Source organism: Helianthus annuus, chromosome 4, assembly GCF_002127325.2.
Source record: "Helianthus annuus cultivar XRQ/B chromosome 4, HanXRQr2.0-SUNRISE, whole genome shotgun sequence".
NCBI lineage: Eukaryota > Viridiplantae > Streptophyta > Magnoliopsida > Asterales > Asteraceae > Helianthus > Helianthus annuus.
The window spans coordinates 122410454-122438293 of NC_035436.2; the positions used below are offsets into that span (position 1 = coordinate 122410454).

The 27840-nt window shown below is 37.1% G+C and overlaps 3 protein-coding genes and 1 long non-coding RNA gene across 7 annotated transcripts; 1 reads left to right on the forward strand and 3 right to left on the reverse strand.

Annotated features, from left to right (window-relative positions):
• Nucleotides 1-1319: 1319 nt before the first annotated feature.
• LOC110880804 lies at nucleotides 1320-1649 on the reverse strand. The gene has a single exon (XM_022129252.1). It carries the CDS (start codon nucleotides 1647-1649, stop codon nucleotides 1320-1322), a length of 330 nt encoding a protein of 109 aa, XP_021984944.1.
• Nucleotides 1650-9204: 7555 nt separating this feature from the next.
• LOC110884229 (pathogenesis-related thaumatin-like protein 3.5) lies at nucleotides 9205-11640 on the reverse strand. The gene is made up of 4 exons (XM_022131916.2): nucleotides 11308-11640; nucleotides 10943-11161; nucleotides 10594-10882; nucleotides 9205-9583 (listed from the first exon to the last, which is right to left on the reverse strand). The coding sequence occupies exons 1-4, from the start codon at nucleotides 11576-11578 to the stop codon at nucleotides 9415-9417; spliced, it is 948 nt and encodes a 315-aa protein (XP_021987608.1). The 5' UTR covers nucleotides 11579-11640; the 3' UTR covers nucleotides 9205-9414.
• Nucleotides 11641-20846: 9206 nt separating this feature from the next.
• Nucleotides 20847-21659, reverse strand: LOC110880806. Its single transcript, XM_022129253.1, has one exon. It carries the CDS (start codon nucleotides 21657-21659, stop codon nucleotides 20847-20849), a length of 813 nt encoding a protein of 270 aa, XP_021984945.1.
• A 1445-nt stretch (nucleotides 21660-23104) lies between these two features.
• On the forward strand, nucleotides 23105-26288 carry LOC110880965. 4 transcript variants are annotated; one of them, XR_004891307.1, is made up of 6 exons: nucleotides 23105-23452; nucleotides 24002-24100; nucleotides 24237-24339; nucleotides 24581-24799; nucleotides 24915-24963; nucleotides 25166-26288. It is a non-coding gene; the product is annotated as an uncharacterized LOC110880965 (long non-coding RNA). The 4 variants fall into 4 exon arrangements; XR_004891305.1 differs by having other exon boundaries at nucleotides 24260-24339; XR_004891306.1 differs by lacking the exon at nucleotides 23105-23452 and having other exon boundaries at nucleotides 23463-24100.
• The last annotated feature ends 1552 nt before the right edge of the window (nucleotides 26289-27840 follow it).

Genomic DNA, 27840 nt, shown 5'->3' on the forward strand with positions numbered 1-27840 from the left:
ATAACATCTGTGAGGTATTCAATAGGCAATTGATACAAGGTAGGGACAAGCCTATAATAACCTGCCTTGAGTATTGGGTTGAGTCTTGGGTTGAGGTTTACAAGCATAATGTAGAACCAGTTAATGGCAGTGATTTGTGGCCTAAATCTACATGCCCAACCACTTTGATCCCTCCAAAGTATCATGTCCAGATTGGGAGACCAAAAAAGAAATGAAAGAAGTCTGCACAGGAGATTGCAGAGGCTAAAGTTGCAACTTCAAAGGAAAAAAAAGAAGGCTAAAGTTGCAGAATCTGTGGTCAATGTCAGCAACATCATCCCTGTAACTGGTAAGTTGCCAAGGAAGGGAGGCTCAGTGACATGTAAAATCTGCAAGGGTGTTGGGTATAACAAAAGAACTTGTAAAAGGAAAGGGGCAGAAGCACAGCCAGGGGCACAAGGTCAGGAAGGGGCACAAGGTCAGGAAGGGCCACAGGCTTAGATGGACTACAGTTGACTACAGTTGACATTTTTGCAGTTTGTTTCAAACTGTGATGTTTACAGTTTGCAACAAACTGTTTTAGTACATTAGATCATGTCAAACTGCTTAACTTTTAGTTTAATGGTTGTATGGTGCTTATGTTTTGGTACATTATGTTCATGAAACTGTTTATGTATGTTTGGTATGTTAGATCATGAAACTGTTTATGTAATGTTAAAGACTGCACTTTGCAGATCTATTTTGGTATGTTAAATGATGCATATTTGGTATTTGGGTGTACATTTCTTAGGTTAAATGCTGCATATTTGCAGATCTGTTTGGCTGCACATTTGGTGCAGATTTGCTGCACATTTGGTGCAAATTGGCTGCACATTTGTTGCAGATTTGCTGCACATTTGGTGCAAATTGCCTGCACATTTGGTGCAAATTGGCTGCACATTTGTTGCAGATTTGCTGCACATTTGGTGCAAATTGGCTGCACATTTGGTGCAGATTTGCTGCACGTTTGGTGCAAATTGGTAAACTGCACATTTTGGTAACTGCACATTTGGAAAACTGCACGTTTGGTGCACATTTGGTAAACTGGACATTTGGTAAACTGCACATAGTGTCATAAGACATTAGACGCACATGTCGGCACATTTCGGCACATTTGGAAAACTGCACATTTGGTAAACTGCACATAGTGTCATAACAGATTAGATGCACAACACATTAGATAATTCATTACAAAAAGCCCCAAGATTGGCATTACAAAATCCATCATACAAAAAGCCCTAACCATATTAGCAGGTCGATACTACAGACCAAACTTACAAAATCCAAACACAACTCAAACCCTAACCAGACTTAAGATAGTAAAACATAAACAACAAAAAACTGAAACCTAAGATTACTTTAAGCATCTTCTTCTCCTGTGCCAATTTTTTAGCTTCTTCTTCAAGCTTCATGTTCCGAGCAAACATCTGTCTTGCATTCTCTTCATGCCGCTTGATGGTGTCCAACAGTGCAGGAATCATCACAACCGGATTCTCAATCTTCGGTGGCTCAGCCCAAGCAACGAATCCACAGCTTGATGGTTTGTTGCACCGGTGAAAACGACGACCTGGGATTTGTGTTGTCCATGAGGTTCTCAGTGACGTTGAGGCTCCACAAGTGCAAACCACCATTGTCGTTCTTCGATCTCCTGTGGGTTAGGGTTTTTCTGGGGTTTGATCTCTGGTTAGGTTAGGGTTTCGATAGGAACGATGAAGATGATGAACTAATTGTTTGAGATAATAAAGGGGTTTTTATATTATGTGTTTTTTTTAATAATTGAATCACATTAATGAAAATTAAATGCCCAAGCTACCCCTCCAGATAAGGACAAAAAAGGGTGATTAAACCAGTCAAAAATAAGGGATTTTGAGTTTTGGACTAAAATGGCAACAAAATGCAAATCACAGGGACCCAGATGTAATAAGTTTGAGATTTGAACTAAAATGGCAAAACTGGCCAAACCACAGGGGCCAAAATGATAGTTTACTCTAAAATATATTTAATTAATACTAGATTTAATAGTATATTGAATTAATGTCAAACAAAATTTTACCTTATAGTTACCAGAATTATTAAAAGAGTTCGTATAATTATTTTTTTTTTATCTTTTTGTATGTGTACTTTTGAAAGTACAAAGTAGGCTATGTTTGTAAATTCGAAGACATCTTTAGCAATTCGTAAAATAAAGAGGACCCATCATAATAATTTGTACAATTATATGACTACAAAGGTAAAAGAATCGTATTAAAAATCAATACTAAAATATAATCTATCTATACTATATAATAAAAGAAACTATTTTAGGGATACTTGTCATCATATTAGGCCATATTTTATAGATAAGTATTATTTTAGTTTAATATTTTCTAATTAATTATAGATAATCCTCATACTAAATATTATTTGGTTTAATTTCTTATGGATAATTATTATTTGGTTTAATCTCCTTCTCATTTATAATATTATTTATTTAACTAATAGAGTAAATTACGATTTTGGCCCCTATGGTTATATCACTTTTACTCTTTTAGCCCGAAAAGAATTTTTAACATCTAAGCCCCCAACGTCTTTTTTTCTAATCTTTTTGGCCCTTAACGTCTTTTTTCTAACCCTTTTGGCCCCTAACATTTAATAGATGGGGTTAGTGTTAGGGGCCAAAATGGTTAGAAAAAAAGACGTTGGGGGCTCAGATGTTAAAAAAAAAAAAATTGGGCTAAAAGGTTAAAAGTGATATAACCACAGGGGCCAAAATCGTAATTTACTCTAACTAATATTATTTATCATTTATACATTTGATTTGAGTTTTAAATAATGGGTTAAATTTATTGAGACTTCGTTAACAAATATTGCTACAACAAAATAATCTATTTATATCAATCTAAATTTTTATCTATACTATACTATATAATAAAACATTAATGTGTGACAGATGTCGTTCATTGAGGTATTTATTTTATGATTTTCTCGCCTCACTTCCAAACTTATCTTATATTAATTAAATAAATAAATGAATAATGAGCTAATATTAAATTTTATCCTACTTTAAATTTCGAATACCATTCTTCTATTTTTCTAATAAATTATTATCCGAAATTGTAAATTGTTAATTTAAAACATTTTAAATAAAACAAATTATTTAACACGAAAACCAAACTTTGTATTAATATATTAAACATTTTTATTTTCACTATACAAAATTACATTTGCTAACTTTTTTATTATTTGGTATATAAAATTACATTTATTTAATTTGTGTAATAAATGAGGTTTTTTTAAAGATGTATTATTTTATTATTTGGTAAACAATATTACATTTATTCAACCCGTGTAAAACATGTGGTTTTAAAGATATATTTTTTTATTTGGTATATAAAATTACATTAATTCAACCCGTACAATATGGTTCTTATATATATTACTTTTTGTTATTTAATATATAAAATTATATTTATTCAACCCGTGCAAAAAAGGAAGTTTTTAAAGATAAAATATTTTATTATTTAGTATATAAATTTATTTACTCAACCCGTGTAATACACGGGCTTATAACCTAGTATACATAATAGAAAATATAAGGTTTGATTGTATTTTCTTAAAAACTTTAGTGGGGGAGGTGCATTCAGTAAAACTTAAAAAAGGTTAACCAAAACAAATTAAAGTTGAGATTTAACTAAAACAAATAAAGTTTAACCGGAATAAAACAAAAGCAGTTGTTTTTTCAGTATGAAGGTGGTCTAACTTTTAGATTGATATACTTTTATCAAGATTTCGCACTTGCTCACACTGATTTCTTATATTGTCAAACCTCCGAGTTATCTGAACAGAAAGATCATTTGGTAATTATATTATTTTTTTAAGTATCTACTATATTTGTTTAGTATTTAACAAATTATATACAACTTTCTTTAATATGAAATACTTTTTTTTACTTGCAACTTATCGTTAGATTTTTTGTACATCATAAGATGAAGAACATAATACCTACGACACATGTTACTATAACTGCTTTTCCTAACCATACATGTCAAGTTGTTATGAAGAAACATGGTGAAAATTTTTATATGACTACTTGATGGAACCGCATCAAAGAAGACATGACAATTGAAGATGAACACTTTATTGTCTTCGACATGATTTTCGAGTCAAAGTTTGATATGATGCTTTTTAAAGGGATAGAAGCTTTGGTCTGTATTCCTGAACGACGTCTTGCACGTGTTAAAGAAGAAGTTAACGAAGAAGTTGCCGCTTAAGTTATTTAATATTCTTTTAGCTATGATATATAACGAACTAGAAAGCAACTTTGTTTTTTCTCAATATTACATTTTATAACTGTTTAATTTTACAGACGTTGTTATCGTTTATTAATCTACCTCATTCATCATGCAATTTTCATTTATTAATATATATGTATACTAGTCTTAAGTTACCCGCGTTGCGGGCCAGTGGGCATAAAAACGTGCTATCAACATTGAGGAGATGGGGACACAAAACCATGCTAAGTAGCATCGAACGAAGACCAAAACCGGGTAAAGCGTAAAAAACACGAATTTCCAACACAAAGTGACTTAAGTGACGTAAAACGTAGAAGGAGTCGAATTTATAACGATGCGTATTAGACAGTGGAGGGGGTAAAACAAACTTAAAAGACCAAATGTGACCACCAAATACGAATGAAAAAAAACACTGAGGGGCCAAATGTGACTATCAAACACTGTGCTAAATAGCAACGCACGACGAACAAATCCGAGAAAAACGTAAAACAAAAACAAATAAAAAACTAAAATTATTTAACCTTTGTGACACAATTATGAAAACTAAAGTTTTGTTACAAAATGAAAAATCATAATGCCAAAAAAAAGACAAAAAGACAAAAAATATAATATTCCTTCGTATGTTATTAAAATTAAAATTGAGAGATTTAATAATAATAATAATAATAATAATAATAATAAAATAATAATAAAAAGATTAAGGATAACAAAATACTTTTTATATATAATATTAAAATTGAAATTAAGAGATTTAATAATAATAATAATAATAATAATAATAATAATAATAATAATAATAATAATAAGGATAAGGATAACAAGATATTTTTAAATAAAAATAAAAATATATTTGTGAAGTTGAAGGAGAAATTGACACGTGGCATTAATTGTAATCTTTTATTAATATTTAGATTAGATTTAATTTTTAAATAAAAAAATTCACAACCTGTGAGTATTCACAACTGATAACCTAGTACTCTAATATATCTATTGTTTTCATTTCTTAAAAGCAAATATAATAAATTAGTGACTTTTTCATGGGTGTTAACGATTCAGTTTGATCGGTTACGACTTATGACTACAATTAATTTTGAGGCAAACCACTAACTAAGGTCATGGGGTATGGGGCTTGGGTTAGGGGAAAACGTCCAAGGTACTACCCCGGGTGGGCTTGGGTTGGGGCGTGGCCCTTAGGGCTTGGGTTTCAAGCCGGGCGTGGGGCGGGGGAAGCGAGCTGACATGGTGGGCTGTGTATGGCCAAAAGAAAAGAGCCGTTGAGCTAGCCGTTGGCCAACGGCTATATTAAAAAAAAAATAATTTTTCACTATAAAACTCACATTTTTCTTCCATTTTTACCACATTCAACCACATCTTCTATACATCTTCAATTCTCCTTCTACAAAATGAAAAAATGCATCCTTATAACCGTGCTTATGGCGAGTTATACATCGTATATCGGGAATCGTGTGTTTACTAACTTCTCACACATCGACGATTCGATACCTACCCCGTTTTCACAATCGCCCATCGACCTTTCACCAACCTCCATCGACCTTTCACAAAACGAATCCGTTCCCGAAACTCAACCACCCAATGATGGTCCTTCCGCATCGAAACCCATCAAAAAGAGAAGTCATAGGAAAAAAACCGAGGCGGATAAAGTAGTTGAAACCGCCAAACAAAAACAACAAAAAAGGGTCGTTGCTGAAGAAGTTGCATTGGCGAGGGCTTGGTGTCAACAATCTCAACATTCAACTTTAGGTATTCTTAACCTTTGTTTTTATTAATGGTTATTTTTTATATAACTTTGTAATATATTAATTTTTTTTTATTAAAATAGGAAATTCGCAACATCGAACCGCCCTGTGGGAATCGGTTAGTAGAGTATTCCATGAAGAAATGGGAAGGGAGGCTTATCGTGAAAACGATAGCTTATCCTCAAAGTGGAGCGAGATAAACACCCAACTTACAAAATTTAGTGGTTTTTTAAATAAAGCAAAACAAAACCCTAAAAGTGGTGAAACCGAAGCCGACATTTTGACAAATGCAGTGGTCACATTCAAATCAAATGTGGGGACCGACTTCCGTTTCATGCATTGTTGGGAGATTTGTAAGTTCCATCCAAAGTGGGCGACTATCCCCATTGGTAGCGAAACTAACTCGTCTTCCAAAAGGTCAAGGGCCTCGTCCCAAGCCTAATCTGATGCACGAGATCAAGAGTTTGAGGACCTTTTGGATGATTCGCCAAGCCCAAACCGGCCCGAGTATGGAAAAAATGTCTCAAGAAGGCGTGCTCAAAAATCAAGATCTGGTACGGCATCGCCTTCAGCTGTGAGTTCTGGCTCGCGTAGGGGAATATACAGCGAGCAGTTGGATGACATTTCATGCAAGTTGGATACATTCAACGTATTCCGACAACAAAGGGCCGAAATACGAAGGAGCAAAGAAGCTAGAGATGGCGCTAGTGATGCCCAGAAACAAAAACGGGATGATTTGAAATTTCTATCCCAGCCCATTGATCACCTACAGGGTGACGAGTTACTACTAGTCTTGGCGTTGAGAGAAGAGATAAAAAAACAAATATAAAAGTTAGGATTTTTTTTTTGTAATTTTCTTTATTTAAAAATGTTAAAAAAATTAAATTTGTTGTTTTAAATAATATTCAAATAGCCCAGCGGGTCAGCCCAGCGAAGCCCAACAAACCAACGCCCTAAACCCCCGCCCCACCATACCGTGTTGAATGTGGGTTTAGCCCATGTCTACCACCCAAGCCACGTGTCAACTAATACCCTAACCCAAGCCCAACCCCTACCCCACCATACCCACAGTCTAAGGTTTAGGAAAATGACAAATCAATTTGGCCACGTGGATAAGTAGGTTAGATCGGTTGGTTTTAACAAGTTGGTGTGTTACTTGATGGTGTCTTTTTTCTAGTGATAGAAACTAGAAACTTCTTAATTCTCCATTACCTAAAATGAACCTAACTACCCCAATATGTTGACAGTTAGTTTTAATTGTATGAACCAAAATTTTGAAATTTTTACAAAACCTTTTTTTTTGTTGAAAGTTTTGAAATCATAAAGACTGTCGATGACATATATATAGACCTGGCAAACGGGTCGGGTCGGGTCATGGGTCAAAACGGGTTCGGGTCAAAACGGGTTCGGGTCGAAACGGGTCAATTAAAAAATGGGTTGTTTTGGTTCGGGTCGAAACGGGTTCGGGTCGAAATGGGTTCGGGTCGAAACGGGTTCGGGTTGGAACGGGTTCGGGTCAGAAAGGGTTTCGGGTCGGGTCGGGTCGGGTTGGTTAAAAAATGTTTTTTTTTTTAAATAGGTACCACACCTCTTCACTCATCTATTCCGTTACCTCGTGTATTTCATTCTCTAGTCCACTCCATCACCCCTTAAAAAGAGTTAAAAAGGTTTTGTCTCATCACCCCGCTAAACGTCGCCAAGATCGCAAAAAAGGTGTTGTTCATATCAATCTTTGTTTCTTCATTCTTCTGATTGGATGATGTTGAATGAATTAGTGATGATTCCAGTGCTAATTTGAACATATTATTATTTTTATTATTATGTTAAATTTTGAAATGATGTAATTAGGATTTAGGATCCTGATCGTTGATTTATTAGTGTTTTTTTGAAACGGTACTGGTCGAAACGGTTCATCGAAACGGTTCCCGTCAAAACGGTACGGTTCGAAACGGTTTGATTCGAAACGGTACTGGTCGAAACGGTTCGATTCGAAATGGTACGGGTCGAAACCAAATGGAACTTGGTTACTTGGTTAGTGTTTAGTGATCTTAGGCTTTTTTGTTGTTCAATTTCTTTACAGATCTTATGATTATTTAATTTTAAGTGACTTAAATGAGACTTGGTTAGCGTTTAGTGATTATTTTTCTCAAGTCGCTTTAAACCAAATGGAACATATTATTTGGTGAATTCTTTTCCTCACTGTTATATCTCCTACTTACGTTAAAATATCATCACTAGATAGTAAGCCGGATTCATATATGTTGTATGCAGGTCATTTAACTTAAAACTTTTTATAAACCGATTTGACAAAAATGGAACAATAATAAAACGATACGGATCGAAACGGTACGGGTCGAAATGGTACGGGTCGAAACGGTACAGGTCGAAACGGTACGCGTCGAAAAGGTTCGATTCGAAACGGTACTGGTCGAAACGGTACGTACGAAACAGTTCGCGTCGAAACGGTACATGTCGGAAACGGTACACGTCGAAACGGTTCGATTCGAAACGGTACTGGTCGAAACGGTACGTACGAAACAGTTCGCGTCGAAACGGTTCGCATCAAAACGGTACTGGTCGAAACGGTACGGGTCGAAACGGTACTGGTCGAAACGGTACTGGTCGAAACGGTACGCGTCGAAACGGTTTGATTCGAAACGGTACTGGTCGAAACGGTACGGGTCGAAACGGTACGCGTCGAAACGGTTCGTGTCGAAACGGTACAGGTCGAAACGGTTCGTGTCGAAACGGTACTGGTCGAAACGGTAAGAAACTCGTCCCGACCCGAAACCTGCCCGTTTCTTTAAGACACTGACCCACATCGACCCATTTCTTCAATGTTGTCGACCCGCTTTGACCCGAAAATAACAAGATGGAATTTCAAGTGACCCATTGTGACCCATTTAGTTAAAATACCTTACCCAAACCAACCCATATAATTTTAAAAGTAACCCAAACTAACCCAATTGGAAGGCTTTGGGTCAAGATTGCCCCCTCTACTGATATATAATATTGCATATTACAAAAAAAAAAAAAATAATAATAATAATAAGAAGATAAGGAAATAATAAGGCTGACCGATCGGTTTAGTTTACTCGGCTAGTTCTAAGTTTCAAATCATCTTCAACTGAATCACACAAATCTCAAACCGGCTGAACCAGCCAACGTGCTTTATTATTAGTGATAAAATAAACTTTACATAAAGTGTGCGAAGCAATTTAAACAAGTGAACATAACTAATCCACATCTATCTAACATAACGTCTTGCATGCATGGTGTAACTACTCGATATCTCAATGTGTTCTCTTGATTTTGACATCTTGATCACATGTTGGGAGTGAAAGCGTGAAAACCCCGACCATCTAATGTTACATATGTACCAAGTACAATGATAGAAATGAAACTACAACGAGACATGTCGATACATAAACTTGTAAAATGGCGTTCGATGTGTTTGTCTGCTTAGACCCTCCCGTTCGGCCATTTTTAATATGAGGAGCTATTAACGGGTCGGTTTGGGGTGTTTGCTGCTCCATGCTGCAATGCAAATCAACAAATAGAGATTTAGACAATGGATGAAATAGCTCATTAATGTATTGCTTTGGGTCAAATAGGTTAAAAATTGCTAGATGCAAGTCTAATTTTAATTTTAACTTAAATCCATTTTGACCCACTACTTAACATGGAAGTTGGAACCCACCCACCTTGCCACCTACAATAAGGGTGGTTTACAAAGCTCTCAGCTCATGGCTTGTTCGAAGCTCGCTTGAAATGAATTTAAATTTTGTATATATATATATATATATATATATATATATATATATATATATATATATATATATATACTCACCAACCAATATCATTCCACACGAAAAAGGGCAATTACAAAGCAATGGCAGGTAGTCGGGCAACAAGTTGCGCCGCCACCCCATTTTGAATAAAAAAACCAATTCTACTGAATACAAAGTTTGAAACCTTTAGCGACGAAGAATTACTATTAACGACTTTTTGAACCCGATTCAAAAGTCGCACAGCGTCAGGAGCGAGACCACCAAAGGTAAGCTCGACTCGTTGACTAGCTTATTCGGCTCATTAAATTGGCTCGTTGGCAGGCATGTTGGCTTGTTTTAATTTAAAGTCCAAATTTGTATTGCGTTTGTTTATAATATTGGAAACTATAAGGACGTAAAAAAATTTTAAAAAAAAGTCCAAATTTAAATATATATTAATTATAACCCCGAGCATAACACAAAGTCTAATATTACATAAATATAATTTATTTTGTTTATAAAATATATATCTTAAAAATATTAAGTTTGATTTTTATATATGTAAATACGTGTAAAACTAAAAAAATACTATTTTTAAATAAATGTGTTGGCTTGACGACCCACGAGTCTACTCGATCTCAACATTTCAACTTGCTAAAATAAAGGAGCCAGGCCGGCTTGACTCGTCTTGTAAACGAACCCTGCCTATAATGACCATGATTGCCCCTTGCATGTGAAAACATATATGTTTATCTGTGTGTGATGTATAGAACCTACCTGTTATTGTTGTTGTTATTGTTATTGGGGCAAAAGATAATAACGTATTCATACGCGTTACAAGTGAATGTGCTCGTGCCATCATCAAACGCGTAGCTATAGGCTCGAGGACAAGCTCGTTTAAAGATACTAGAATAGTAAGACGGCTTGCATGTGTTCGGATTCGCATACTGCCCGCTACAACAATATTGATCAATTCCAAATGCACCACAAGCACTGTTGCAAGCAATAATTCCACCTGCGCCACCACCACCATCGCCGCCCACCACCTGTAGCTCTTTGGGGCACCCTGTAAACAAAATTTTACTTATCCAAATCGATCACCTATACATACGATTTAAAGACTCACCCATGTTAATGTCTGAAGCACATCCTGTCGCGTTACATCCACCCGATGTGGACCGTGGCACAACAATGAGTGGTAGATTGTAACCATCTACGAAACTAACATCATAATAATCCAAATTATTGTAGCCACCGAACGTTATCTCAAAGAGGGACGCAGGCGGCGTCGCACCCATGCCACTGCATTCCATCTTGCCACCACAATCTGCGGTTTCACATTTACCTACACCAACCGTCAAAAAAATAATAAGGGCAAACTTGATGCACGGGTTATGAAAACATACATAATAATTTAGATAAAGTGTCATAAACAGTTTTATAAAAGTTATATCAACTGAACTGATTGGGCCTAGTGGCCCTGACCCTGACCTACACCAGATGGATCAAACGTGCAGCCGGTTCTAGCCCATACTCTCCCAGACCACTTTGGGGTTGTAGGGATTTGTGCGCTTTGGCCCGTATTCAGTTGAAAGCCTGACGTTGGAAGCGGGGTTGATCCTGCACCCGAAAGTGTAGCGGGCCATATTGTAAACGGACAGTTGTTCGTTATAGTGAACATGGAAGCCGAAGAACACGTGAATAACGACACCAAGTAGATTAAAATGGTGAATCTATAGGTTGATAATGATATTGAAAGCATGTTAAAGTACTGTTGAATATTGTTTGCTTGTTTTCTGTTAAAAAATGTGGCTTGGTTAATTCATATATTGGGCATGAAAGGCTTAAGGTTGCTTTGATATAAAGGGTCTATAATGGGTGGCCTTTGAAGTAAGTAATTCTTTTCTTTAAAAGATGCAATCAGAAGTTTAATTCTTGAAGGGTGTGTTTAATGGTGGGAAAATGTATTATATTGGTGAGTTGGGTTGGCTGAGTTGACTCAGTATCCTGGAGAGGGGTGTAGGTTGCATGAAGATGGCTGTGAAAAGGGCAATCTAAAGATTCCAAAATCCTATGTCTAGATCTAAAAAACACTATTTTGGGAGAAAAGCAAACAAAATTCCATCTTATAAATATATTAAGTCAAGGTAACCTAAAAAATAGTTTTAAGGAATGGTTTTATTCTTCGACTCATCCCATGAAGCCTTGGTATCATTAGCCTTTACGTACACATGCTAGGCTAGAAAATGGTGTTAAAAAAACGAATAAGTATGAGAATAATAAAAGATGAGCATCGTTCACTCGATCGACATGAACAGACTACTTCAACGGGTCAACTTGAAAAGGATTTTGTTGGTGCACTACATCTGTTGATTTCGTCTTAGATCAAGTCAAACATTGTATTGTATAGATTAGGGCGTGTTTTACGAGAAAATAGGAGAATATACATGTTGAGTGAACAGGTTTCGCTTATAAGGTCATGGTATAAAGGTTTCGCTTGAATAGACATGATGGTTCCGCTTATATGTGCACAAGTGGTTCCGCTTGTGTGGACATGTATGTATAAGCAGAATCCTCACACCTATATATAGCTGTCTTATAAGCGAAACATAGAGGATTTGGACGGACTCCATACCGAGGTGCTGCCGGTGTGACGTTTGAGCTGTAATCATTGTTAAATCAATAAAACAGTAGATTAAAGTGAAGAACAAGCTATTTCTATCTGTGTTTCTTGTTATTCCGCACTTGAAACATAGAAGAACGCCTCTGAACGACTCGTTCGGGTCAGATCACGATCCTACAGGAAGTAACAATGCGATAAAGTTAACCAATCAATAATCAAGCTAATCGAATCATCAATCAAACTCGATACTCGAATTATGCGAACTTGGTGTTATATTACGTGTGTGTGTGCCTTACGTGTTACCTGTGCGTGTTTACTTTATGTTATATGTGGTGACCAATCGAATCAATCAAAATCGAAACTCGAAACTCAATCGAAATCGAAATCGAATATGGAATGTAGATGCTTGTATGTAGATATAGTGGTTGGGATTAAAAGTAATTTGAATAGGAAACTCTATCGTACTCATATCGTCTTCAATCGAAATCGAAATACCAGAAATCGTCGCACCGTACACTCGAAACAGGCTGTGGATCGATCAGGCTCTTAGCCGATCGAACAGCCCAGCCGATCGGACAGACTGTCCGATCGAGCAGGCTGTCCGATCGGGATGCCTGGCCGATCGGCCAGCCCTTTCCTCTTTGGGAAGCCTATAAATAGGCCTGTCATTGTCATTCTTTCCACTTTTGGAAACCCTCTGACCGACCAGCTCGTGCTCCCCTACTTTTCTCAGATTTCTTCCGATTTCGGTAAGTTTTCATCCTAAATCTTGTACTTTCTTGATCAATACACACTCCTACATCTTTCTATCTTTCAAATCTTGATTTATAATTGCGAAATCATCAAGATCTAAGCATTCTAGGATGATGTCATCATGGTGTTCTTCAAGAACATCATGTTATGACCTCAATCCACCAAGAATCGCTTGGATCTAGCCAATTTCCACATAAACAAACTAAGATCCATCACAGATCTAAACATTTACATGATGTGAAGGATTGAAAGAATGAATTTCAACTTTCTTTCAACTCTTTTACACTCAATGCTTTCAAATCGGTAGAAACGGAGCTTGAGCCAACTCACTAATCATTCTAATGTTTGTGTGGTTCAAGATTCGGATTCTATCTACGAGGTTCACCGACTTCGGGTTAAACGTTAAATTACCGTACCGAACTGTTCACCGGCCGGACTTGGGTGATTCCTGTCCGAGCAGGAGAAACAAGGAAGAACGAAGGTTCCATGGTTCAGCTCGTTGTCAAAATACCCCGATATAACGTCAAACAATCAGAACAGCCAAGTGTTAGACGAACAGGCCGACCAGGTCAGGATGCTGACCGATCGAACAGGCTGTTCGAACGAACAGCCCAACCGATCGGACATGTCATCCGATCGACCAGGCCAGCCGATCGGCTAGCACATGGCCCCACACTTTGACAATTTCATGATGTATAGTATTGAACGAAGTAATGTTCGATCGAACGAGCTGTTCGAAAACATTACTCATCGGATCATGAGATACTATGCTTCAACCCTTAATCGAATTTCAACTCGTTCGACGTATTGGGGTGCCACCCGATCGAACATGTTGTCCGATCAGGTGACACCCAGTTGAGGACTCACTATAGAAGTGTCTAACCGATCGGTTAAGCCGGCCGATCGAACAGACCGTTCGATCGATCGACGTGAAAGGTAAGAACACTTCAGTGTTCTCAAATACTACAACGAAAACTTCAAAAGGACAAGCCATCAAACACAAACACATCCTACACAAAGGAAGAAACAATCCACTCGAACAGTCCAACCGATCGAGCCTACCGGCCGATAGAAGAGGCTGTCCGAACGGACTACCTAACCGAACGAACAACCCGTTCGATCGAACCTACCGTTCGATCGACCAGGCTATTCGACCCATCATCACTTGTTTCCATTTTACGCATTGCTCATCGTTATGCTATCGAACTATTCAGGCTAACCCTACTCTCAAGCGCTCCCTTCAATCCATCAATCAATCGCTGTGAGTATACTCGAACCCTTTTTGCTTTAGTATTTTTGGGTGTTACATACATTACCTATTTAAAACACAATCGAACACACTACTCAATTTCTTTAGACGCTAACCGATTATGCATGTATTACGTGACTAAATGAATGCTTGTTGATTGTGTTTACACCTGGAATGCTGTCTACCTGCCTTAACGACGTAGTACTATAGTTTGGACTCAGCACCCGTTCACACGGGGGTTGTTAAGGACAATTACTTGCATGGATTACGGTGGTAATCATGTATTGCAAACTGTATCGGACAGTCAACCCGCAGTCATTGGTATCCATGTCGATAATTAACATGCTTCGTTTTCCTCTGTGTACGTGCTGGTTATGCGTAAACAATTTCGAACTTTATATGCTATATCAAACTTGTATGCTCACCTTTACATTTCATGTATTGACTTTATTTTAACGTATGTGACAGGCAATTAGGATGCTTATCTGCTAGGAAGGCGAGCTTAGAATAAGCGTCTAGAGCATAGTTGTCTGTAGATCTTGCAGATCGAGTCTCTAGAAGCATTTAAACAATTTTTATATTTAAATCTGAGTTGTCGGAATAGAATATTTGACTTGATGTTATCTGTAATAATTTGTTTGCTATTTGAGGTACGGTATGGGAGGTATTATATAAATTGAATTGTGATAATAATTGTTATGGAAACTTTTGGACAATCTGTGTCGCTCAGTGCCATGCCCCGATGATTCCGCCATCGGTTGGGGTGTGACAAGTATAGCCTAAGTAAGTCCGAGTGTCGAACCCACGAGACTCTACTGACTACGTTTACTAGACTCTGACTAGACTGACTCTAACCTAACTGTACTTAACTGTTTTGTTGTTTGGGGGGGTTTTTTAATTAACTAAAATCTAAATTAAACTAATGAAGACGAACGAGATAGCTAAACGACTGGGAACACGAGGTTTAAATCAATCTGAAGGAGAAACCACCTAGGCAATGAATCCCTTAGAACATGTAATGACTTATGACTTTGACAATCGACCAAAGATCTGATATCTAATCCGACCAACTTCCCGCTAAGAATAATTAAGTCCTATAGTAACTAGTCAGCTCAGAGCGGGACCCCCACTCTCCAGTTCCTAGAAACCGACTATGAAGAACAATCAGAACACGTAATGAAGTGCTAAGATGGACCGACTCGACCTATCGATACCAAATCCCACAACTACTAGAATTAGAAGAGGATCACCCTAGTAATCTTTTAGATGTGAAGCTAACCTCAATTTGATACACCGAATATCTAGGAGAAACTAAACGCGTATAAATAGAAGAACCCCGAGCTATCGAGTGTTCAAACTATCAAACATCAAGATTGGATGCACACTTTAACCTAGCTGATCTATTTAACTTGGTCACCTTGGATTATTTCTTAAACCAAACTCTAGATCGAGAACCTGGAATAAACGACCTATAAGTTACTAGAATATGTCTAGGGTGAATTTCTTCTTTCTAAACACATCAAAAATCAATAACCAAACAATAATCACAGCCAAGAACTAGCACACATAATCATATTCAGCAAGAAACCAAAGTTATTTTAAATCAAAACACGTCATAGTCGAAAACGTCAAATATAAAAATCAAAACAAAGGTTCTAAGTTCATCTCAACCTAGGTGGAAAGATAAAACTAGCCAACACTCGTGTTCTTTAATGGCAAGAATCATAACCAAACGAGTTTAAACGAAAAAGAAACCGAAAAATAAAAATTGATGCGTGTTAAATCTTTGTTCTCTCGGTCTCGGATTCGTTCTCGTATCGATCCTTCTCCAACTTCTTAAAATCTTCTCAAGATCCTTCAACCGTGCTGTCTATCCCCCTCTGATCGTTTCCCCTTTTTAGAATGTAGGGATATATCGTAGGTTTTTGGATATATTATCTTAATATATCATAAAAAATGTTTCAAGGCACTAAAAATCCAACTTTCACGTAACCCTTTGCTGGGCTAGACTTTCACGGTCCACATGTCTTTTAAATCAAACTCCAAGTTTGTCCACTCCTCTTCTGATTGTTGGGGAATTTCGGTTTGCCGGATGATCAGAGAGGCGTGTAATCACTCTAAGATCAAATTATTTCGGTGGTTCACCCGAATAATTCAATCGGATACAACTCTGATTTCGAGAAATTGAACCTGGGTATGTGTTTTGCGTGAATTGATGAGCCAGAGAATTGTGACCAAAATCTGAATACGAATTTTGGGGTTTCTTGCAGATAACTGCCTCTGGCAGTTATTTTCGAATTTTAATAAAATTGCATTAAAAACTGCCTTGAATTTTTGTCTGAAAATTTGTGATAAATTTTCATAAATTTTATTTTCTAAGGCAGGGGCTCTGCCCCTTGGACCCCGCCAGGGGCTGCCGCCCCTTGGACCCTGCTCCCAGGGGTGCTGCCCCCGGACCCCTGCCAAGGGGGCGCTGCCCCCTCGGTACCCCGTATAGTACGGGCTCCGCCCGTACAATTCGAATAATAATAACTCAAACAAGCGTACACTCCCGCACCTCCTAACTTGCTTGATGTGTATTATTATTCGCTTTGATCACCAAGTCAATCCCCCGATTACACTAAAATATCTAACATTCCTCCCCCATTTTAGCATAATCCTTGATTAACTTAAACAATTTTACAACAATCAAACTTATGCATAAATGAAATATCGCGACGATTGAATTTCACATTAGTATATTACACATTCCAAATATTCGAATATAGGGGTGTCGTTAAGGATTGAACCCTTTCTATTCAGTGAATACATGAAGATAATATACACACAAGTTTACATACTCTAATGTTCTTTCTTGACACTATTTTTACTAGCCTGTGTCCCATCCTTCAATGAACATATCAAAGCCAAGTCCTAGCTTCTTGAAGCGGCTAAACTTCATGCTCATATAGGTAGCTCTTTATTCTTGCACCTGCATATGCAATTTTTCAAAGAACTATTAAGAAGAAAACCTTCAACCTCCTTTAACTTGTAGGTCTGAACACATACCTTGGGATGATGCTACTAATGTGTTCCAATTTCTAGATGTTAAGCTTTCCACATTGAATTCAGCACCTAACGTCATATTAGGTGGGAATTGGGTATCTTAACACGAGAAATCTCAGGTGGACTTTAATCCCATCCCTACAGCCGCCTTGTGCACAAGATCTCTACATAACTCTTTGGTTAAGTGGTCGGCTAAATTCTGTTGAGTTCTCACAAACTCCACCGATATCACCCCTTGCGTGATGAGCTCACGAATCATGTTGTGTCTAACACCTAAGTGTCTAGACTTCCCATTATACACTTGGCTATATGCCTTAGCCAAGGTAGCAGCACTATCACATCTAATAGATATTGATGATATAGGTTTAGGCCACAATGGAATCTTATAAATCAAGTTTCTTAGCCACTCGGCTTCTTTGCCAGCTGCGGCTAATGCTACAAACTCAGACTCCATTGTTGAATCAGTTATGCAAGTCTGTTTCTTAGATGCCCAAGATATGGCACCTCCTCGAAGTAGAAAAGTCCATCCACTCGTGGAAGAATGATCTTCCTTGTTTTTAATCCAGCTTGCATCCGAATAACCTTCTAAAACCGAAGGAAATCCAGTATAGGTCAAACCATATTTCATGGTTCCTTTCAAGTACCTAAATACTCGATTCATTGCTTGCCAATGACTTGCACCTGGATTGCTAGTATACCTACTAAGCTTTCCAACAGCATAAGCTATATCCGGTCTAGTGCTAATCATGGCGTACATGAGAGATCCAATGGCCCTTGAATATTCAAGTTGGCTTACAGCTACACCTTCATTAGGTGAGAGCTTAAAAGCAGGATCCATTGGAGTGCTAACCGGAGAACTATCATGAAAATTAAACTTTTTCAATATCTTCTCAATATAATGAGATTGAGAAATAGAAATGCCATTGTTCTCCCTTTTGATCCTTATACCAAGGATCACTTCCGCCTCCCCCAAGTCTTTCATATCAAAACAAGATGACAAAAATTTCTTTGTTTTATCAACTTGATCCTGGTCAGTACCGAAGATCAACATGTCATCTACATATAGACAAATTATGACTCCTTTCCTAGAATCATCAAATTTGCTATATACACACTTGTCTGCTTGGTTTAATACAAAACCATTAGACAAAACCACTTCATCAAACTTTTGATGCCACTATTTTGGTGCTTGCTTTAAGCCATATAATGACTTAACTAGCTTACACACCTTATGCTCATTGCCAGACATAACAAAACCCTCTGGTTGTTTCATATATATCTCCTCATCCAAATCACCATTCAGGAAAGCGGTTTTCACATCCATTTGGTGAATTACAAGATTGTGTATTGCAGCCAAGGCAACCAGCAATCTAATAGTGGATATTCTTGCTACAGGAGCGTAAGTATCAAAGTAGTCAATTCTTTCCTTTTGTCTAAAGCCTTGGATAACCAATTGGGCTTTAAACTTTTTAATTCAACCATCTACTTTCATCTTCTTCTTGAAGATCCATTTACAACCAAGTGGTTTACACCCAGGGGGTAGATCAGATAGTTTCCAAGTGTTATTCCGCATAATAGAGTCCATCTCATCATTTATAGCTTCTTTCCAGAAAGCTACATCCCGAGATGCCATGGCTTCACTATAGGTTTTAGGATCTTCCTCAATATTGAAGCAATATTGATATTGAATTTTAATTTCATCTCTTGATCCTTTAACCAAATCTAGCTGAAAATCATCACCAAATGATTTAGCTTTTCTTGCTCTAGCACTCCTCCTAGGTTCCGGAGGAGTATCAATCACTTGATCAGCTAAGTGAGAGTTACTAGAGCTTGGAACCATGTCTCTAGGCCTAGGTATTGAAGAGAATCTATTCTCATCATACTCTGCAGTTCTTGCCTCAATAACCGTATGCACTGACACGTAGTCATTTGGTTCTATAACATAGAACCTGTGAGCAAATGAATGCTCCGCATACCCAATGAAAATGCAGTCTATACCTCTTTCCCCTATGTTCCTTATCTTAGGATCAGTGAGCCTCACCACGGCTCTACAACCCCAAACTCTCAGCTTATGCAGCTCAGGTGGTTTTTTATACCAAAGCTCAAAAGGGGTGGTCTTGTTCCTTTTATTTGGAACCTTATTTAGCAAATAGCAGGCTGTCAACATAGCCTCACCCCAAAAGCCCTCACTTAGGCCCGAATAGGACAACATGGTATTAACCATTTCCTTTAAAGTCCTATTTTTCCTTTCCGCCACACCATTTTGTTCCGGTGTGTAAGGAGTTGTGGTATGGTGTATTATTCCAGTAGATTGGAAATACACCGGATCAAAATACTCACCACCTCTGTCCGTATGTAGGGTTTTGATCAACCCACTCCGATGAAGCTCTACTTCTTGTTTATAAATCTTAAACTTTTCAAGAGCTTCATCCTTAGCATGCAACAAATAAACGTAACAAAATCTAGTAGCATCATCTATAAATGTTACTACATATTTTTTATTACCTAGAGATGGTGTAGCATGAAAATCACATAGATCACTATGTATCAAATCTAACACTTTAGTTTCCCTATAAACATGTTGCATGAAAGGCTTTTTGGTTATCTTATTCAACTTGCAAACATGGCATTTATCATTGTTTATGTTAATAGGCGGAATTAAGCTCATTTTAGACATTTCTTTAACTCTTTTATAATGTACATGTCCTAGTCTAGCATGCCATAATTCCGATTCAGTCAAGTTGTTTCTACTACTAGTTGAAGCTATGCAATTTGCATTACTAGTTGAAGGTACATCATTAACATTACTAGTTGAAGCAACACAAACAGATTCATTCATAAACGAGACATCAACATTCAACATAAACATACCATTACATAGATAACCAAAACCAACAAAGGTACCATGTCTTGACAAGATATACTTGTCATTTTCCAATACTTGTTTGTACCAACAATTATTCAACACAATGCCACTTAACAGATTCTTTCGAATTCCGGGCACATACAAAACATTGTTCAAAAGTAAACATTTTCCAGAAGTAAAAACAAGATTCACAGTTCCTATTCCTTTGATTGGTTCAGTTGCAACGTTCCCCATCTTGATGATAGATCTGTCTTCGATTGGTTGAAAGTCTTTAAACCAACGAAGATCCTTGCATACATGACTCGTTGCACTCGAATCAACCCACCAAGCAATGTCATCATCCTGCACATAAAATTCCTCAGAAATTAGTGACACATAATTCTGAACCGAATTATTAAATTGTACTAAATTCTGACATTGCTTGCCCGGGTCCTTGGACCCGCTAGAACCATCCTCATTCTTGTTCTTTGAACCGGACTTCTTGTTATTCTTCATCATTTTACAGTCCCTCTTAAAGTGACCAACCTTACCACATTTCCAGCAAGGGTAATTCGGCTTTTTGTTTGAACCCGAATTGTTGTTTCCTTGAAACTTGCGTTCCCTTTGAACTTACTGTTTCCTTTCGATGATTCACCCGTTTGAACCATGTTCACAGAACTTGATCCAGCCCATTTCTTATCATCATTGACCAACACATTTTCCTGTGCTCTCAAGCCTTCTTCAATTCTGAAGTGGCTTCCAAGTTCAACCAAAGTTAACTCTCCTTTCTGATGTTTCAGATTATGTTTAACATCTCTCCAGGAAGGAGGTAACTTGTCAATGATACTCGAAACAGAGATGGATTCATCCATCTTCATATCATGTTGGGCAAACTGCCCCAGAATTCGTAGCAATTCATGATATTGTTCCATCACAGGCCGTTCATCAACCATTCTGTAATTATTGAAATTACTGACAAGAAACTTCTTACTAGAAGAATCTTCTGCCATGTATTTGGCTTCCAACGTGTCCCACAGCAACTTTGCAGTTTCAACATTTTGATAAACATCAAATAAGGGATCAGACATACCGTTCAGGATGTGGCCAAGACATATATAATTGCCGTTCTCCCACTTCGACCTCTTCCTGATTTGCTCCAGATTTCCCTCCTCCTGTATCTCCGGGATTGGAGTAGTCAACACGTACACAACCTTCAACGAAGTCAGAAGAAAATGCATCATCTTCTGCCATCTTCGGAAGTCCACCCCTTCGAACTTCTCCAGTTTGTTCTCCTTGATTGTCATATCCTTTATCGATCCGCTTGCCATCTTCACAGAAAGTAATTTGATCTTTGTTGGGGAATTTCGGTTTGCCGGATGATCAGAGAGGCGTGTAATCACTCTCAGATCAAATTATTTCGGTGGTTCACCCGAATAATTCAATCGGATACAACTCTGATTTCGAGAAATTGAACCTGGGTATGTGTTTTGCGTGAATTGATGAACCAGAGAACTGTGACCAAAATCTGAATACGAATTTTGGGGTTTCTTGCAGATAACTGCCTCTGGCAGTTATTTTCGAATTTTAATAAAATTGCATTAAAAACTGCCTTGAATTTTTGTCTGAAAATTTGTGATAAATTTTCATAAATTTTATTTTCTAAGGCAGGGGCTCTCCCTCTTGGACCCCAGCCAGGGACTCTGCCCCTTGGACCCCGCCAGGGGCTGCCGCCCCTTGGACCCTGCTCCCAGGGGCGCTGCCCCCTTGGAACCCCGTATAGTACGGGCTCTGCCCGTACACTTCGAATAATAATAACTCAAACAAGCGTATACTCCCGTACCTCCTAACTTGCTTAATGTGTATTATTATTCGCTTTGATCATCAAGTCAATCCCCGATTACTCTAAAATATCTAACACTGATCACGTCTCCACCGTGTATATATGTTAAATTATGATTAGGGTCCTTTTTTTAATTGTCATAACAATGTGTATATGTTGTTTCAAAAGGCCCAATATCCATAGAATTTACGATTCTTCTCAAATAGCTGGACTGAACATGTATGTCGGCCCCTAACTTATAAAATAGAGATAGTGGCCCTGGTCTACTTACTGAAAATAGCTGCAATTTTTATTCGGTTACTGGCATTCTACTCTGCCCAACTGGCTGATTATTTCCTTTTTACTCTTTTTAGCTCCATTTGCACCAGAACCTGCCAAAACACAAAATAATATAATATAATACTAATAACTAAACAAAACAAATAAAAACTATACAATAATTATACATTTTACACGGGACAAATATTTGCATTTTACCCCACACCAGCGTGTTATTTAAAAAAAGCCCTTGCATCCTTTCTTTTCCAAGTAATATTTTTTATTTTTTTAAATAATTGGGTAATCAATTGATGGGGCATTATTGGGCATTATTCCACTACACCCATTTGTGAAAAACGCCCATAATGTCCCTTTGCTGACTGGGATGACACGTGTCGCACAATGCTCATAGGTGCGGGCATTATTCATATATACCACAACACATGGTGTTATGATAAGGAACACACGATAAGATAGGACAGGAAACAGTTAGTTTTTTTAATTATATATACTTATGTTCTCCTTAAAGTCAAACCTCTAATAGATGAATATCAACCCTTGGATCAATCTGAAATGAAATCCTGACCGTAATAATTCAAAGAAAACTTCTAGAAGGGGAGGTTGTGAACGGTTATCCTCTCCTTCAATTTCTCGCCACGTCGCCGGTCAAACCCCCTCTCATCCTCTTTCTCTGCTCAAAACCATTCATCGTTTCCCCAATATGAATATCGATTTCGGTTCTCACAAGCACAGGAGCCTATTCCAAATCCAACCAATCTTACAATCCATTGGAGTAGTGTGATTTCATCAGATTTTTTATGGGATTTCATCAACAATCAGATTGGTATAGCCTACGATTTCATCCAGTAGGAGAATAATGAAAGCCGGCAGTGAATTGGTTCAATCTAATTCGACGACGGCGATGGCGGTGGCCTCGAAATCGATGACTATTACGTTTCGTTGAATTAAAGGGTTTTTTTCATCGATCGAGATGTCTTGCTTATGTATTCATCATAGTTATTGGTGAGTTTTTTTTTTGATCAATTTTGTCCTTATGTTTTTGCATCTTTCGGGTTTAATTTTTGAGTTAAGTTAAATCCCAGGTTATATCTTCATCACGGTATGTCAATTTGCATTGTTAATTTCTATGATAACATCTCCGATACATATTACAAGGTTGAAATTAATATGTTTCTTTTTTTATTAATATGTAAGATGGAGCTTCGAACATCATCCACCGAAAAGAGGTGGGACAAAATGCAAGTCCATTAAAATCGGGTCAAGCTGAGGTGCTATCAAATTGCATAAAACTACAACGGTTGAAATAGAAAAAGTTTCAATTTTGTTAGGATTTACTTACAGGTCGTTGACATGGTTTGTGCAGGGCAGGTTGCCAAAAAGCATTTGTCTTTGAACTAAATGTTTACACATAAGCTCTTACTTCCAATTATGTTAAATAAATTGTATATGTTCTAAGTTTTGAGTGATGTTTAGGTCCTTTTGTATTACGATAATACAAGGAATTTGATACATTTGTATGTTCTAACAACATTGTGGATCTCACATGCTTAGGAAAAGAAAGGATGTTGCCATTTGTTGATCTCATATGCTTCGGTGGAACTGAGGAAGCACCGGCTGAATAACACTAAAAGTGATGGTTATCGAGATCAGGTTGGTTATTTAGATCTTTTCTTTTTTTGTTTTATTTTTTACAAATGAGCATGTAGATTCTTGGCATAGAAATAAGTAACATTTTGTGCCTGTTGTTTTTTTTTTCTTCTTTTGGGCTACTATCTCAAATACACAGGTGCATGCTACATGATTTTGCAGGAAATGTTGAGATATATGGTGTTTTAGATTTTGTAGGATCGGGACCTATTGAAGCCCGTGTTACCAAGAACTCAACAAAGGTAAATCGAGCTGTTTATTTTAGCTCTTGCTTTTATGCCCACTAAATAAAAATGTTCAAAAATGGCAAGTTCTCATAATTATTTAAATCATGCTGTTCTCTTATGCTCTGTTCCCTTAGGTGGTTGGTATTGGAATGTCAGTGAAGATGCTTAGTATACTTTTTATATGTTTATTAGCATGCGATTAGTGAAATATGGTAGATTTCTTTCTGATTTTTACATGTTAGTTAATATTTCCCAGGCGGTTTTTGCTTAAGAATGTGTGGAGAGGCAAAACTTGGAAGGTTGCTTGCAATAATTAGTCCATCTGGTGGATCAGGGAAGACAACTCTCCCCAGTCACAAGTGCAGGATCCGTTGTTAGGTGATAACAAGAAAGAAGACATTCCAGATCCATTGTTAGGTGACAATGATGATCAACATTAAGATGAAGGTGTTCAGAAGCCTCAGAAGACAACAAAGTATATGACTAAATATGAAAGGGCTACAATTAGGCATAATTAGTTTTCATATTTTGTTGAAAGTAATATTTGACTTTTGAGAATGAAATTGATTTCTTCTTTATTTTTGTTTCAGCATCAATGCTCCAGTGATGGTTGAAGTGAGTGAAACTGATCCCATTGAGGTAATGATTCATATGCCCATTTTTACTTTTTGTTCAAACTGTATCTTTAGTTTCTTAAAAATAATCAAAAGATATCCAACATAGTCTTTTGTGACATACCTTACATGAGTTTATATAATTTTGATTGATTTTAATACACGTTTCATATACCATATAAAACGACCATTAAAACATTATTAATGGATTGTCTTTGTATTTGCAGTTATCTTTCACAGTTAAATAAGTACGGGTACGTGTCGTCAATAAGTTATCTTTACCTTTTAAATCTGAAGGTAGCATCCATATCATCTAATAATTTGGTGGGAATTCAAGCATTATGGATAATGTTGTGAACGCAAGGTAATAAGCCTCTATATATAGGATGTCTGGTCGTGTGTTTTGAAAGTAATTATGTGATATTACATATCATTTGCTAGTGTTATGTAGAAGGTATACATCTCTGTTTATGTAAATCAAGGTGATAGAGATGGGAAAATCGCAACCATAAGGTATACTAATTTGTTGTGATTTCACACTTCCCCATGAATTATACATCGCCAGTACTACTCACTAATCAAACTTCATTCATAATGTATTATTATTCTTTTTTATGTGGGTAGCATGTATCTTGTAATATATTTCTTATTTGGAGGATTTGTCAAGCATAGGCAGGTTTGATTGTCTAATTTTTAATCATATTTTGTATACTAATTATTCAACCTTATTAATTGATTTCTATTTGAACAAGAAAATGGATTTCTTGATGAAGTGTTTAAATTCACACCTAAGAAAAAGCTTCTATAAAGCGCTGATCATGTTTCAGGGATGGTCAAGGTTTGATCCTCTTCTTTAACTCATGTTAGTTATAATATATAGTAACAAAATTCCAACATCAAACATTTTTTATCTCAAAGGAGGTGCAGATCTCCTAACTCCATTTTTAAAAAGGTAAGGGCAGTTTCTGAACAAGCAGTGAATGATGTCTCCTGTAGACAGACTCTATAATATCTACATAGTGTTTGTTAATATTTTTATAAAAAAACGTTGTAAATATTGTGATAATGTTTTTGGTTGCAGGATAGAAACGTCGGGCACTATGCATCCAGGATAGGCGAGGATTAAAGGACGCAACATCAAAATATGCTGGTGTGGGTTAATGAGTCCTCAACCAAGATGATTGCTAAAAGGATTACCATGTTTAGTTAGAAATTCATTTATGCAATTACAATGAAAACTTTAGATCATTGCATCTTACTTGCGTTGTTTGCCTATTATCTAATAAGTTCCCGTGTACAAAATGATCCCTGTATGTAATGTTTTTTAGAATTAAAAAGTAATTTAGTCTCTACCATGTGTTTTTTACATGGCTAAATCATTTTCTTTTTTTAATGCTTATGTAGTTGTACCATTAATATGCCCGTCCATCGGACGGGTATAGAACTAGTTATTAAATACTAGAATAAAGAAGTTGCGGAGCCTTTTGGCTACTCCTTATTTCCTTCTCTCTCTTGGTTGCTTCCCCGTCGAAGTTGCAAAGCCTTTTTTCGATAACCGGAAAGCTCTTCATAAATGTTATGTTTACTTTTTTTTTCCTCCACTTTAACTGCTCTAGAATATATATCATACATTCTGAAGGGTCAAACTATAAAAAATTGGTTTTTGTTGGACATACTGGCTAACTTATACTCGGCCGGCTGGAGGGTCAGCTAACCCCCCTGACCCTCCCGTGGTTCCACCACTATTCGTCGTTGAATAAACTTGTTAATAAACAAAAGGACTTAGAAGTTATTATAGTGAAATCTTGGAAGATGCGACTAATCCACGCACCTTTTTAACTTTTCGAGTAAATAATAACAATATCTAATTGGAACCGTTTCCCAATACCACAAGAAACAACTATGTTTTCATAAGAACCACACCTGAGAAGAAAGAGAATCAACTCATTGGAGTCGTTCTCAACAAACAACTAAAGAGATGGAATCAACAACTGCTACCCACAAGAAGAATATGGGGCTTCTCAACTCATAACTAAACATTTGGATCAAGAACAACTAGGAACAAGACGATTTTGGGTTTCCCCTTTTAATTCCAAGAGTCCAATGCATTAGCCTCCAACTAACATACCTGGAACTCTTTTCTAGGCATAAAAATCCTAATCGATACGAAATACTTTGGTTTGCTTATGAGACCAAATTTATAGCACAAGTAATGATTATAAAACTAGTTGTATGCTAAAGTTTAAACACAAAATATCTTAAATAATACAAAATCACAAAGCTAAATTTTAAATTAACAAATGTAGAAATCTAGATGATTTTCATACCACAATAAACATCTTAACATATATTACAAGTGAACACATAAGATAAGATAACCTAACTCACAACAAGTAGTTGCATATCTAGAAAGAAAGCAAAGGGATTACAAAATATCCTAAATGATTTGTCTTCTTCTTTTCGAAATAATCTTTACACAATCAGCAAAATCAAGAACTTGTTGATAGGTCCTCCGGCTTCAAGAAATGATCACAACAACCCTTCAAGTCCAAAGAAATGTCTCTTTTAGCACCCATGTGATATTGCATACTTTTATCCTTGAAGGGGTATGGTCCCAAAAAGCCGCGCAAACCTCCGACCAGGTTGCGCGCGGAACCATACTCCTTATTTCAGAAAACTTATTAACATTATCCACGCGCGTCCTACACGCGTTGTGGTTTACCCTGCGCGAGGCAAGGCTCACAAGAGGCCCAGATATCAGCACTTAGCATAAAACAATGGAACAAATGAGCCACTCAGTAGGGAAGCGCGCGGCTACCTACAGTGGTACATAAGGTACAAGTGGCAGTAAAAGGAGCCAATGAGCGTCTAGCAGGCTCTGGTCAATCGTGCGCCACGATCG

What these genes read in the sequence shown, in the direction of transcription:
- LOC110880804 (XM_022129252.1), bottom strand. Translation starts at nt 1,649, where the DNA reads ATGGTGGTTTGCACTTGTGGAGCCTCAACGTCACTGAGAACCTCATGG.
- LOC110884229 (XM_022131916.2), bottom strand. Translation starts at nt 11,578, where the DNA reads ATGCTTTCAATATCATTATCAACCTATAGATTCACCATTTTAATCTAC. An exon ending in GTTTGATCCATCTGGTGTAG is followed by an intron (nt 11,162 to 11,307) that starts GTCAGGGTCAGG and finishes CGGTTGGTGTAG; the next exon opens with GTAAATGTGAAACCGCAGAT. An exon ending in AATAACAACAACAATAACAG is followed by an intron (nt 9,584 to 10,593) that starts GTAGGTTCTATA and finishes TTTGCATTGCAG; the next exon opens with CATGGAGCAGCAAACACCCC.
- LOC110880806 (XM_022129253.1), bottom strand. Translation starts at nt 21,659, where the DNA reads ATGGCAAGCGGATCGATAAAGGATATGACAATCAAGGAGAACAAACTG.